A 14551-nucleotide genomic window follows, 5' to 3' on the forward strand; every position below is an offset into this window, starting at 1 on the left:
TTCCCTCGCTGATGCGGCACAAGAAATAATAAAAAGAAGCGCGCTTCTGTGCGTTTTTCGAGCGCCGTGACTGGCTTATCACATGGTACGGATCGGGGACCGCCATTGGCCGCTGCGCACCTGTATGTGCTTTAAAGCCTATGTTCGGGGTCCATTTCATGTCGAGCAGCGCAGCTGAACAATGTTTTTCTCGTGTAATTATCTCCGTTAGGAAGGAGAAAAGCATTGCTCGCAAGTGAAAGCCGTTGTGTGGCTTTGACTTGCGACCAATGCATCAAAATCAAACCATCTTGCGATCAATGCCAAACTTCCGATCAATGCATCAAAACCAAAACCAATGCATCAAAAGTCATTCACACCCGTTAGCCGGAAAGTTCGTGATGCGGCAATGGGTGACGTCGGCACCAATCTTGCGAGGTTGAAAGAACTCGCAGTGAGAGAACTTAGCAGGGACAACATTGCCATTATGTACGACGGTATGTGGCACAAAAATGGCCGCAAAATGGCATAAAGTTCGTGATGCGGCAATGGGTGACGTCGGCACCAATCTTGCGAGGTTGAAAGAACTCGCAGTGAGAGAACTTAGCAGGGACGACATTGCCATTATGTACGACGGTATGTGGCACAAAAATGGCCGCAAAATGGCATGACACTGGACTTAGTTTGGATTTCACAGTCGAACTTCTTCCTAGTTTGCAGTTGGCACAAGGCTCTGCCAGATGGAGCGGAAGTTTGGCAAGTGTTTCATGGCCCTGTCTGCGAGCGAAATGTCAGTGAGGAGTCAGCTCGAAAAAGCCGCGAGGGACAAACTAATGGGGCTGGCGTATTTTAGTCGCAGTGGCCACTACAAAAAGGATTGTTCTTTTTGGTGTGCAAATTTCATCAGATTTAATGATATCTTTCATAAATGAAAACTCAATTCTAACTTTAAAACTCGTTTTTCTCAAAACACAAATTTTGCCATTTTTTTTCAACGTGCCCCTTCTTTTTCGGGCACTTCTAGTGCTCGGATTGGCGTGAAATTTTGCCCAAATTTTTTCCGAGGTATGGCGAATGCAATTATGTAGCTAAAATTTCAATATTTTATTGTATAATAAAAAATCTATGTAAACCTTTACTAGGGTAGGTGAAATATGGACTTTTTACGTCTATTAATTTTCACGCCTATTACATATTTTGTATGTGCTTCCTAATTAGTTATTTACATTCTACACTTAATTTCAAAGATTATGAACTATGAATGGTAAAAAATTACGGAAGTTCAGGAATGAAATGAGGGGGGCAAAAGGGTTAAGGTTTTCACTTTGTCATTTGGTAGAGCTGAAAGTAAGCAACTTGCAAGAAAACTAATTATATGTTTGAAATCAGCATAAAAAGTTCCATAAACAGCTCAAGTTTCATTGCTCTAGGGTGAATATTAAAAAAAAAGTGTCTTCGAGTAGCACTTCCCCTTAATCTTACTTATTTGCATTTTACGCAGCACACCTACCTGTAATTGAGGCATTTCGAGGCTGTCACTGTGGCTAAGTTCATTGAATAGTGCCCCTAATCCTGTATAGTATGAGAGCTACATTTATAACCTGTCAAATTTGTTAATCTTGGTTCAAGTGCACTACTTCGAATTTTAAGTGTCACAATAAAGACTGTTTTTTGTTAGTGTAGTCTGTCGGATTTTATTATTATTATTTCTTTATAGGACGGCGAGATTTTTCTGGAGCAGTTCGTACGAGGCACGACAGGTGAGTTCATTGGTTCTGATTCATGCATATTACACCTGTTCGCTTGCTTGTGCAAAGACATACTGTATGAACATCTCAACACCTGTATGTAGGCAACTCGCTTTTGGTGCTAACTACGGATCACTGTGATTCTGAATGACAAGATTATAGGGTCCATGGTATATTTGTACGGGGTCTTGATTTTTTTCAGTGTGCGTCCTAGACTTTTGGCTTGTGAGTAGGGGTGCACGAATATTTGAACTTTCGAATATTTTTCAAATAGCACTTGTCATTCCATTTGATTTGTATCAAAATTTTACTATTAAATGTATTTGAACTTGAGAAAGATAAATATAATAAGGGAAAATAAATATGATGATAAAAAGTCAGCGGGAAGCATGCCTGGCCTTGCAATTTGAGGCGCCGATGTTCGAAACTGCTAGCTCTTTAGTTCTCCTAGTGGCCGCTGAGCAACAAGCTTGGCCAGTGGGTCACTGCCTATGCGTGAAATGCCTATCCATGTTTATGAGGAGCGAACGGGTGATGTGAGTCATTGTTTTCGACGAAGTACAGTGCCGCTTCGTTTTCGCATATCTGCCAGTGTGATGTCCTTGCCCACAAAGTTAGGATTCTTCTCGTACACTGGCACCCTGGGTGGAGTGAGGCCTAGACGCGAGTCGAACAGCATGATCGGTCGTAATGTGTGTGGGCAGGGTGCTTGATGTTTCAAAGTATGTTATGCTGATTGCACTTATGCATGTAGCTGATAAACTAAATCGTATATTATATTCTAAAATGCCAAACTAAAGCGTATATTATATTCTAAATGATATTCGACCCATAAACGTGGAGTGAATGCAAATATCACCAAGTAGCGTGAGTGTCAACGGCCGTGACCTCGTCAGTGCAAGCAATAGATACTCTCCCGGGGGAGGATCAGATCAATAGTGAGGTGGCTGGCACAACATTGCGGATGCAGCAGCTAGAGGCCTAGAAAAGAGCTTTAAACATTTTCTTTTTGAGCACCCGTTTCTGAATGGAAGACTTAGCTGAAGGGGGAAATTTGAAGACTTGTAAATGCTATTTATAACGAGCCCAAAATGGTGGCATCCAGTCGCAGCTGAGCTATTTACCTATTTATTAATAGCTCAGCTATTAAAATAGCTGAGCTATTTTACAGTGCCTTTTTTTTTATCGATTTCCTCAATAATTTTTGCAACCTCAGCAGGTGAAAGATATATTTTACTGTACTTCTTCTACCTAGTGAAGACATTTTGGGATAAAAAAAAAATTGCAGAAACTGAAAATTGCTTTTCAAGAAATCGATCTCGATTGTCTCTTTTCACGCTGTAAAATTCATTGGTGTCACCTGAAAAACTGCAAAATATGAAGTTATTGCGGCTCATGGCAATACTGTTGCACTTTAAGCCACTTGCGTCGCTTACAACAGTTTGCACAGTTTGATTTTCATACAGCGGACAATGCACTGCCGGGGTGTGCATGAGTCGTCATGCGAAAAAAATTTTTTCTTCGGCCATGTTTTTCACTACATCTTAATGTGAACATTTTACTTGGCCGTGTTTGCAAAAATACGCACTTGTCCAGTGTCCGCAAAAGCCATGCACAGTAATCACTGGACCTTTCTCTTCGGCACTGATGCCAGCCCCGACGTGTAGAGAGTTCTCAACATTATTTTGGTTGTACCAAATTATGTAAATGAACATAATTCAGCCATTGGATTTTCTCATTTTTTACAAGGCAGCTGAGGAATGTGGCTTAGCAGTACCCCTCCAGTGCTTCATCAGCCTTGCCAAAAAAAAGTTTTTCTGTTGCTATCTCGTAATAATATTCTTAAGAATCCTCTGCAACTTTTTTTCTGCAACTTATGGTTGATATATAGTGAAAATCGCATTTTCAGTTTCCATAGCCCATTTTATGACTACATAGTGTTTTCACTGAAAACTACATAGAACTGTCGTTAAAAATGTTTTGCGTGTGCTGAGGGGATTAAAATCATTGCAGAAGTCATGAAAAAGAGAAGGCGTTTAAAAAATTATAGCTGTGCCCACTGCCATTTTGAGCTCATCAGTGAGACCATTTCTCGGTCTTCAAATTTCTCCCATCAGCTAGGTCCTCCTTTCTGAAACAAGGGTACAATAAGTGAACGTCTGAGGTTCATTTCGAGGCTCCCGTGTGGCTAAGTCCACCATGTGCCTCCAGCATGCATTGACATTGGTCCGATCCTCACTTTGGGGCTACGCGAGTATTGTAAAGTCGCAGCTATCGAAAATCGTACTACTTAGTAACATGTTTGTTCTCATTTTATATTTATGGGGCAACGATTACTTAAATTATAATAATGGTTTAGTTTGACAGCTGCTAGTGAAAGCTGCGTAATCAAGTTGCAAGAGTGTGCCCCGCTCATCAGAAATAGGTAGGCATCCATCTTGGACTGACTGTTTTGTATATCGGCACATTGGACCTTGTGATGAGGACCATTGCGGGATGATTCTTTGTATTCATGATTGAGGATAATGTACTTTGAAATATCGGGCACCGGGACAGCATGCTGCTCAAAGTCATGGCTAGGCTTAACTCCACTACTCAGGGTGCCGCTCTATGAGACTAATCTGGACTGTGTGGGCGTGCTAGCAGAGATGAGAAGGCGAAAAAGCCACAATGTGCCTTGATCTAAGCAGCGAATCGGCCTTGGCACCTCTAAAGCATGATTGGGCATTTTAATGATCGGCCGTAGATAGCCCAACCAAGCTCGTCACGCAGTGACCGCTTGGAGCACTGGGGCAAATGGCCTGTGGTTTCATGGCGCCATGAAATGCAAGACCAAGCATGCTGCTCATCTTGTTATCGTCATTATATTTATTTTCCGGTAGTTCAATTACATCAAATGGTAATATTCCGGTGCAAATGGAATGGATTAACGAGCACAATTCGAAAAATGTTGCAGCGTTCGAATATTCGCACACCCCTACTTGTGCACTTTTTGCAGAACACCACAAACTCAATTCTGTAATACTAGACTGTGTTTGTTGACTGTTCAGGCTGTTTGTAAATGTATCAAAATGACATTTTATTATCCCTTTTTCTTTTCTCTATCATCGTAGACAATGGAAGGGTAGCCATCCTGAATGATCAAGCTGATCCCAACTGCTGCTTGACAGAATGTAGAATTCTTGTGAGTAGTTTTTTTCGGAGTTGTTCTTTTTATTCAATAGTGTATACTGTCGTCGAAAAATTTTTGGATGTGAAAAATTTGGACTTGCTAGATATTTCAGATTTCACTATTGTGTACCATCAAAGCCACCATAGAACTAATACACTTGCGCAACCAATTTTTCAGATGAACTCGCATCATTAAGTTTCAATTATTTTTTACTAAATTAGTTGTTTTCAGTCGTGCTGCTGGATTTCGACAGGGGCAGTGTTAAATTTTTTGAAGGCTAGATCAAGTTTAGCTTCCAGTAGCCACTTGTTTAGCTGCCAAGATTTGAAGCATGCACAATGTTCGGTTTTTGAGGCCATGCTCACTCTTCCTTGTCTGACAAAATGGTCTAGGGGCGCAACTTTTCTTTTCAGGTCAGTCTTGCCATAATATTTACTATGCTAGTAGGTTTTCTTTCGCACGTTTCTTTTTCCCGGTTGTAACTCTGCATGCAGTCATGTTGGTCTAGTGTCAGGCCTGTTTTTGAGATGTGTGTGCCATATGTTTTCTGCCATTGTGGTAGCGGGGCTTGGCTGCTGACCTGCAACAGGCAGATTTGATTGGGACTACTGGGGTCACATTTCGATACTGGTCAAAGGCTGAAGGCTCATGTACTGTGCGTTGTCAGTGTAGGCTAAAAGGAGCCGGCCCGCGTTGTTAAATTCCACCTACCGAGAGAGACTTTCTGTGTATCTTTCTGTGACTGGCTTCAAATTTTGTATGTTCAGTGCTATAGGCCCACCTCCTGGGCCATAGCACTGTAATGATCAGTAGCTGTGATACCCAAGGCAGTGATTTCACTGTAGCCCAAATACAATCAAATCTGCTTTTCAGCTAGTGTAGCATGAAGCAGTGTATTATAAGAAATTATTTCATGCTTCTTTATTGCAAATAAATTTTATTTTCATGTCTTACCAGGTTTTTCGAACTTGGAATTTTTGGATTATTTTGAAGTACCGCCAGGTCCGAAATATCGGTCAGTGACTTACATGGCATCAAGCATTCAAGCATAAGAAAAAGAAAAGCTCATCTCTCTGAATGAGGTCAAAAAACATTGTTCGTAATTTGAAAATGCCTATTTAATATTAGTCATGAAAATTTTTATAATTGTTTTAACGTGCAAGTGTCATACATTTAGAAGCTCTAATGTAGAGAAAGTTGTTTACACTGTATTTATCTTTTAAAAACTAGCTTTTTTGGGCATTTGATGGTCATCAGATAATGTAATCCTCAAGAAGGGATCACATGCATCTGCAAACATCTTTCTTCTGCTGCAGCTCTGCTTCTTCTGCCAAGGAAATGTGTACGAAAGACATCACAGGCCACCCGTAGATGGCACATCAGAAGTTCCTGCAGCTAATATTTGTCTTGCTGCCCTATTGTATGCATTTGTGTATTATGCGCATACTCAGCATTTACTGTGTTTTGTTAGTACGATGCGGAAGTTTGTGTGGATTCATGGCTTAAAAATTAGTACGTAAACAAAGGCGTAATTCTCTTACCTAATCCTTTGCTGGTTTGCGTGTTTATAGTATTGTTCTAGGTATACTTTTGTATATTTGAACAAACTCGATTACGGCTATCGCGTAGCATATGATTTCACTTCTGTAATGTGTGAAAGCCTGGTTGACTGTTCAGAAGTCATATCACTCAAGTTCAAGAGGGAAATCTTCTGGAGCACTGAAACTTTAGTGCAAGTTGGCTTCACCCTAGGTGAGCTGTAGAAGTTGTGAGAAGGGCCTTCTGCAAAACCAGCTATGACTCTCCAGGCAGGACATTAGGCAAACAGAGTGTCTGGTTGTCTTTTTCCTGCTGTTTCGAGCCGAATTACGGGAATGTTTTATGAAAAGAAAATGGACCTTGCAGAATTCACGATGTTGCTCAGTTTTGCTGGAGCTGGAAAGAAAACTCTGAACGAATTGTTTCATTAGTGTATAAATGCCTTACATCTGGAATTCACTTTTCTGGCCGTTCAGTTGTCACTTGGATGGACTAGGCGAGTTTCTGTGGTGTCAGTGTCGATATTTCTTGCTTCGTTCTTGTATGGTTTATGACTTGTTGGTTTTGTAAAAATAGTCAGCAGCTGCCATGGAAAAAGAATTATTTGGGTGGCAAAACGACACCTGCTCAGCTGTCCCGATAAAATCAGGGTGCTAATGTGCCAAGCGCTGTTGCGCATATTGGCTTACCGACACTGCGAAGCTCTTGCGACGTAGACTCCGCAGAGGCTCAGCGTTATGAGGTCATTTAGGCATCATTTCATTGACAAACATTGCTTGCTTCTTGTTCAGTACTTGTAGCTCATTTTAAGTGTAGTGCAGTATGTAATTAGGGCAATATTGAGTAAGCGCAACTACCTATAAAATGCACGTCACTTCTTCCTCTTCATATTACCAAATAAATGTGAGAAAGCTTGCAATGTAAGGGTCAGTATCACAACTTCATGCGTTGTGTCCACATAAAAGACGCGAAAATATGCGGGAACTGCCATCTGTCACATTGAGGTGAAAGCAGCATATCGTACTTGCCTGACAATGACCATCGCGTTGCCTGGTTTCGTGTCTGCAGCTTGACAGATTTTTTTTCAAATACTACTTTCTTCATGCCACCTGCTGTCCACACGAGACAGTAGTTGTTGTCGAATTGCTAATTACCATTTAACGTAAGACATTTTTTGTAAGGCACATTTGCTATTGCACTCTTGTTTGTGTAGCTATTTTAATTATTATGTAGGTATACAGTACTGTATGCATTAGTCAACCGCAATTCTTGTGAGCCAGCTTGAATGTATGGCAAGCATGAAACCACATTTTGTTAGGTGCTTTTCTATTTAATATATTTTCATGATTACTCCTGTACTATTGTTATATATTTCTTTTTTTAGTGTTTCACAGCCTTATTGCTGAATCTCACATTGTTTCCTTTCTAGAAGTTTTTTTTTATAGGCTGCACATCACGCTTTATATTTAGTATAGAGCTATTGCTCTGAAGTCTGTTATGCTATCTTTATTTAGGATTTCAACTTTTGATAGATGTATGTGCTCTAAATACGAACCGGCCGTGCTTAGCACTCTAAACGGTTTTTAATCTAATATTTACATTGCCGAACTCTCTACTCTACGATGGGTATTTATTGACGAGATATTTTATTATGTTATTTAGTTGCGTCTTTTGGTTTGTTGCATGTGGTACATTGCTTTAAGGACTCATTCAGTTGTGTGAAAAGTGTAAAGCATTGTTTGTTCTTCAACAGTGATTGCGAAGACATTCAGATGTAATGTTATATGAACCACAGTTGTCGCTATATAGGACGTCTACTTCACAGAAGTGTTTTCGTGAACAGGAATAGCCTGCATAAAAGTGCGACTGCCACGTTAGTTAGTCTCGTACCTAACTATGCACACCTACCTTGGCGCCAGTCTGAAGGTGTAGAATAGTGCACTCTACCTTTGCTAAACACTTTACACTTAGTTTTGGTTGTGTAACATAGTTTCGAGGTTGTGTCTGTTGTATGGTAATTAGAACTAGGGAATTGCACTGTGCTTAGCACATTGCCTAATTGTCTGTTGTGCTTGCTTTGTATGTTTGTGTCAATCTAGTTTTTTTCCATCTCTTCAAGAGAGCTGTGTGCTTGGTGTATTATGTAGTACATGCATTGTAAAAATGTCACTCTTTTGAAGATAATTTGTGATGCAACTGTTACGGTCACAAGCTGCACTTGTTGCTTTTTTGTATTGTGATCCAGATAAAAAACTGTTTTCTCTCCTTATCCTTTGATTGAAATTTCTTGTAGTGATAAAAACAATCGCCAGACCTGCATAAAACGCGCTCCACAGTCACAGCGAAAGCTCGAACAGCGGCCTTTTAAATACTTTTCTGAGCACTGTTTGGGTAACTGCAGCAGCACTCTGTATGCCATAAATAATCTTTATTTCTGTGTAGTAGGCCAACATTCACTATGCAATCTTTTGTCATTCTTTGGGAAAGCGCGGTATTCACTACACACTTGCAAGAAACTTTGTGGTAATTTTTAATGTAGTAGCTGACGGCGGTGAAGAATTAGGCCTGAAGTGAGTATGTGCCACAGTTAAAAGGTGAATGAGAACAAGATTTTGCAATGGGTTGAAGCATTGGACGACCAACTAGTTATGCCATTCGCATTGTGTGACGTGTGGTTGTTTCTTTAATGTTCTAGAACGCTTTGTTACTTATATTAATGCGATTCCTTTCCCGACATCAAGCCTGCCTAAGGCAACTTTGAAAGCTAGTTCCAAGCACCGGCGTGGCGCAGAGGTAGAATACTAGGCTCGCATGCAGGGGACCTGGGTTTCAAATCCTACTGTGTCCTTAGTGTTTTTTATTTACAGAGTTTTTTATTTCGCGCGATAGTTTTTGTGGACACCGGCAGCTGCAGACAACTACGGCTTCGCCATGACCCATATTGTGATCGCGTAACAGCTTTCGCTGTAGAAGCATCATTTTGAAGCTGCCTGGTAAGTTCGTGGTTATGCAACTTGTAATTGGCTGGCAGACTTCTATGTGAAGGGCTAGATCTGTTTGATTACTTTTTCTTATCAGTAGCACTAATGGTTCATACGTCCCTTGTTTACCGATCGATATTTAATTCAATTACATTGTTTAGGAAATAAGTTGTGAAGAGTGATGACTTCTGACATTGCATGAAGACATGGGCTCTTGATCAAGATGAATGCAAAGTCGTCCATGTAGTTTGTATTCTGACCGGTGTTGTGGAATTTACTGTGAAAGTTTTCATCAATTTATTTTAGAGCATGAAATTGGTGGAGTGGCGCAGCCAATGGTGCAAGATGATCAGTTTCTTTTATTCATCGACAACAGTCTGATAGTGTTGAACACAACTGGTGCTGTGTTGCACCTGGTAGTTGTGTAGAACCTCAATGATACAATAACAGGCTGAAATGTAAGGCTGTTTACACACATTAGCATAACATATATCTTGAATAATTGATGATGAGTCACTAATGCTTATAGCAATGCCCAAAGTTGTCTTAATAAGTACATAATTGAATAAAAGTCGAGTTCAGTTAAGAAGACATCCCTGCTTTTTGAATGTAAGGTTTGCTTTTAGTTGTAAAGAATATTGGCAACTGCAATTGGAATGGAATGCAGGTATGCTACAGCTATGCAGCTATGTCACCATCATCAGCCTGGCTACGCCCACTGCAGAACAAAGGCTTCTTTCATGTTTCGCAAAACAACCCGGTCCTGCCCTTTCTGCTGCCACGTTATACCTGCAAACTTCTTAACGTCGTCTGCCCACCTAATTTTCTGTCTCCCTCTCACGTATTTGCCTTCTCTTGGAATCCTGTTAGTTACCTTTTAAGGTACATTTCCGATGGAGGCAAGAATGCTGTAAGCCCGTGAGCTCAGATTTGGGTGCACATTGAAGAATCCCAGGTGGGCGAAATAGTCCTCCACTACGGCGCCTCTTATAATCATTATCATAATATGGTGGTTTTGGGGCGTTAAACCCCACATATCAATCTATCAGTAACCCTTTATGGGACACTAAAAAGCAAGAATCATTTGGTTTATACTGACAAACTGCACTCTGAGAACTTCAGTGCCATATGCGCCACTGTCGTAAGTTAATAACAAACAAAAAAAAATCGAGGTTGAACTGTTTTTAAATTTGGCGTTGAAATCTTCGCGCGTGACGTAAAAATTTCAAAATATATTTCTCGTATTTTCGCAACATTGGCTCGATCAAATTTTGCGAGCCTTCGTATGCTAGGTCTATGGCACCCACAGATAACAATGTATTTCTTTTTGTCGTTTGGAAGCTACGCAGAAACCACTGAACGGCTTCGAAAATTATGGCGCCATGGTGTCTGGGTTGGTAAATTTAAGGTGGTGCGCCTCCACCCGCGTTTTCCATTCGCACGTTTTTTTCGTTTACCGAGCCTCGCGTCCAGGTAAGATTGGTGTTTTTCGGATTGTTAAATTGTGCTTTACTAATTGGCGAAAAATCGTTTTGCTCTTATGTCCCTCTAATGACCAGCGGTTATCCGGCCTAGGGGCCATGTGTGCGGCCCATGTACATTTCTTCTTTATTTAAACCATGATATCGTTAACCCCCTGTTCGTTCCCTGACCCACTGTGCTCTCTTCCTGTCTTTTAAGGTTACACGTATCACTTTCCTGAAAGATAGGGGAAAGATTGTGTTAGAAAAATTGGCCACCCTCTCTACAAAGTGTCTCTTGACGGGGATGTTGCGAGACCTATGCAAGAACTCCAGCGTTGTAATCCACAAGGAAGGGGACTTGAAGGACGGGATATTTACAAAAAATAATAATAGAATTATGATGACCTTATAGTTCAATCAACCAAAGGACGTAGCAGTACTCAACGATAGATCATATCGTGTACTATCAGTCAGGTGATAGAGAAATGAGCGGAATACAACCAACCCCTATCCACAGCTTTCATAAATTACGAAAATGCATCTGACGCGGTCGAGATATCGGTAGTATTGCAGGCACTGCGGGATCAGGGCACCGAGGAATCCTTCAACTTACAGCGCAAGAATGCCGAGTGAATTTTATACGCTTATTTGTCCGCGCTCATCAGTGCTGTAAGTCGTTCCCGAGGGCAATCAAGGGAGTTCAAGCTTGCAAGAGCCCTCTGCAAGACGCGCGGGATGATCACGCGATCAAGCAAACGGTGCGAGCGAGCGAAAGAGAATAAAAAGAACGGATATTCTCAAATATTCAGATTTACTCTTATTTGTTTTCGTTCGCACAAGCAGTGAAATGAAAAATGGAGTGCGAGATCACTATTGTTATCACGGAAACCGTAAATTGCCCTCGCAGACGGCTGCTTTCACAATTAGCAAATACAAAAAACTACGCGAAAGGCTCCCCCCTTCCCACACACACAGGCACATATAGATAATGTGCTATTGTCTTGTTCCTGGGACAGCGTGTAGCTTTTGACCCGGCTGCTTTCAAAAGATATTGCAAGGAGGGTGGAAGGTGATAAATAGGCCCATAAAACAAGAGCCGTCGGGAGCCCCTTAACTTTATCCCGCTTGCCCCCCAAAAGACTCTGCTGGATGATGATGATGATGATGATGATGATGTGATGGCGGCCGGCCCCTTTGCAACGGGGGAACACACTCAGTGTCCTGGCCTCAAAAAGAAAAGTGGGAAAAGAAAAACAAAAAGCACAGAGAAAAAAGAAAGGACCAAGAAAAGGATCCACACTCTTGAACGACACAGGCAAGAGACGCGCACACAGTGGTCTAGGTCCTAAGTCCGCCGTATAGTTGCCCACCACTCAGTAAGCCGCCTTTTCGTGGCTGCGACCGCGTACCGTCCCCCCCCATTGTCGCTGCTTCCATCTTCATCAAGCCTTTGAAACCCGAGCGCCTGTGGGAGGGTTGCACCCTCCACCTGAGAAGTTGGGAGACTCCTGCAGTGAAGGACGAGATGCTCCTGTGTCTCACTCGCTACGCCGCAAACTCTGCACAGGTTGCTGACCACAGTGGCATCAAACTTTCTGCGGTACTCCAGAGTGCGAAGAGCCCCAGCTCTCGCCTCGAACAGGAGGCTGCTGCCAATGCTATTGTCATAGAGGCGCGACCCACAGATGCTGTCCTGGTGTTTCCTGTAGCACTCGAGAGTGGACTTCGCCTCCATAGCTTCTCGCCATCGGGTTTCTTCTGCTTCTCTGACTCGCATGCGGACCTCGACCGTCCACTTGGCTGCTGTTTCAATAGGACTGGCTTCTGCAAAGAAGCCATACTTCTTCTCCAGCTGGTAGAGTCGTCGTGTCCAGTCAGTCCTCATGCATGTTGCCGAAAGGTACTCGAACACGCGGCGCGCCCATCGAGTGCGTCGCATGAGCGTGAGACGACCCCGATAGGCAATCTTGCTGGCGGCTTCCCGAGCTTCAAAGCTGGACCATCCGACGTCTCCCTGAATCGCCTCGTTGGCCACTCGATAATGGCAACCGAGCGCTGCACGGCCGACCTCTCTCTGCTGACGCTCCAACCACTCCCGTGTCGTTGGCGATATGCACACTACCGCGTTTCCAAACGTCAGGCCCGGCACGTGAACCATCTTCCACAGGTCCCGGATCATCTGAAATCGGTTGCAACCCCATAGGCATCGGCGACGAAGGATTCGTTGAGCCTGCAACGCAGTCTGTCGAATCACAGTCTCGTGTAGACTATATTTTGCTGCATCCACACACAGGGTGACGCCCAGGTATCTGTAATCGTTGCGTGTGGCCAGCAGTTCTCCTCCTAAAGTCAACGCTGCTGCATCGGTACTCCCTCCAGTTAGACGGACAACCGCCGATTTCTTAGTGTTGAATCGAAGTCCAAGACTCGCGAGTTCCGTCTGGCAGATGTCGAGGAGGGATTGCAACTCCTGGTTACTCTCTGCCATAACCACCAGATCATCTGCAAATGCCAAACCAGGCAGGTGGAAGTTCTCTTCAGCACTAGTTGTGCTGAAACGCATGCTGAATCCGAGGTTGGAGTTCAACAAGGCCCGCTCTATTCTGGATGCGTATAGAATGTACAGCAATGGTGACAGTGGGCAGCCCTGCCTCAGACCCTTATTTACATGAATTGGGCCAGTAGTTATGGCACCCAACTGCACACTCACTACATTGTCCCTGTACAACCGTTGTATAGTGGAGATTAGCAGCCGGGGCAGTCCAAGGTCAGACAGGCATGCAAAGAGAGGACCGTGCGGCACGCTATCGTACGCTTTTTCAACATCGAGGAAGCAGCACAACAGCGTTCTCCCTTCCCTGCGAGCTATTTCTGCACACTGTGTGACGACGAACAGATTGTCATCCAGACGTCTGCCTGGCCTGAAGCCATTCTGAAGCTCGGTCAGTAGTCCCTTGGTTTCCGCCCAGCCACTCATCCATGCTTTGATGACCCCCGCGAACAAGCGATACATAACACTGGTGACCGTTATTGGTCTGTAGTCCTCTATGTTCCTCGCATCTCCGCCCCTTTTGGGGATAAGAATCACCTTCCCTTCATGCCATTCTTTAGGGATGGGCTCGCCTTCGATGATGGCCGTGAGGATCTCTGCGAGCTGTTCCCTCGAGTCTTCTCCCAAGCACTTTAGTACGCGCGCTGGCATGCCGTCCAGACCAGTGGCCGTTCCAGCCCTAATCCGCTTCAACGCCCGTTCAACTGTGAACCTTGAGAGGGCCCAGGGTGGTTCTGTTTGGCTTGGGGGGCGTTCGGTATTAGGACTGATTGCCTCCTCTTTACTAAGGGTGGTGTCTGTATTCAAGTCTGAGGTCCCGAAAATCCGGGAGAAGTGCTGTGCAATGTATTCACAGGGCTCTCCGACTGGTTGCCCCGTTGCCGCATCTATGAGAGGAGGTGGCGGGGGGGCGGCTCTGTCCAAGGACCTAATGTATGTCCAAAATTTGTGTGCTGCAGATCTTCCTTCCTGTCTGATGGACTGGATCAGCCTAAGGTTGTAGTCTGCTATCTTGCACTGAATCAGGGTCTGTACCTTGTGTTTACGGTCCAGATACACAGCCCACTTCTCTGCACATACCTCAGTGTCAAGGCCTTTGACAAATCTTCGATGTTCCC

General features: G+C 43.3%; 1 protein-coding gene across 4 annotated transcripts in view; it reads left to right on the forward strand.

Annotated features, from left to right (window-relative positions):
• Nucleotides 1–14551, forward strand: part of LOC119169263 (extracellular sulfatase Sulf-1-like) — a 162029-nt gene that overhangs the window by 42702 nt on the left and 104776 nt on the right. For 2 of the 4 annotated variants that reach the window (XM_075880159.1, XM_075880139.1), the window contains exons 16-18: nt 1697–1739; nt 4841–4911; nt 6216–7055. The exons of 1 other annotated variant lie outside the window; for it this stretch is intronic. In XM_075880159.1, coding sequence (XP_075736274.1) covers nt 1697–1739; nt 4841–4868 — 71 coding nt within the window. In that variant the 3' untranslated portion in view covers nt 4869–4911; nt 6216–7055. Of the gene's footprint in view, nt 1–1696; nt 1740–4840; nt 4912–5856; nt 5960–6215; nt 7056–14551 lie in introns of those variants that run through there. One more of the 4 variants, XM_075880144.1, reaches the window with a different exon arrangement.

The sequence above is a fragment of the Rhipicephalus microplus genome, chromosome 2, assembly GCF_043290135.1.
Source record: "Rhipicephalus microplus isolate Deutch F79 chromosome 2, USDA_Rmic, whole genome shotgun sequence".
NCBI classification, from domain to species: Eukaryota; Metazoa; Arthropoda; class Arachnida; order Ixodida; family Ixodidae; genus Rhipicephalus; species Rhipicephalus microplus.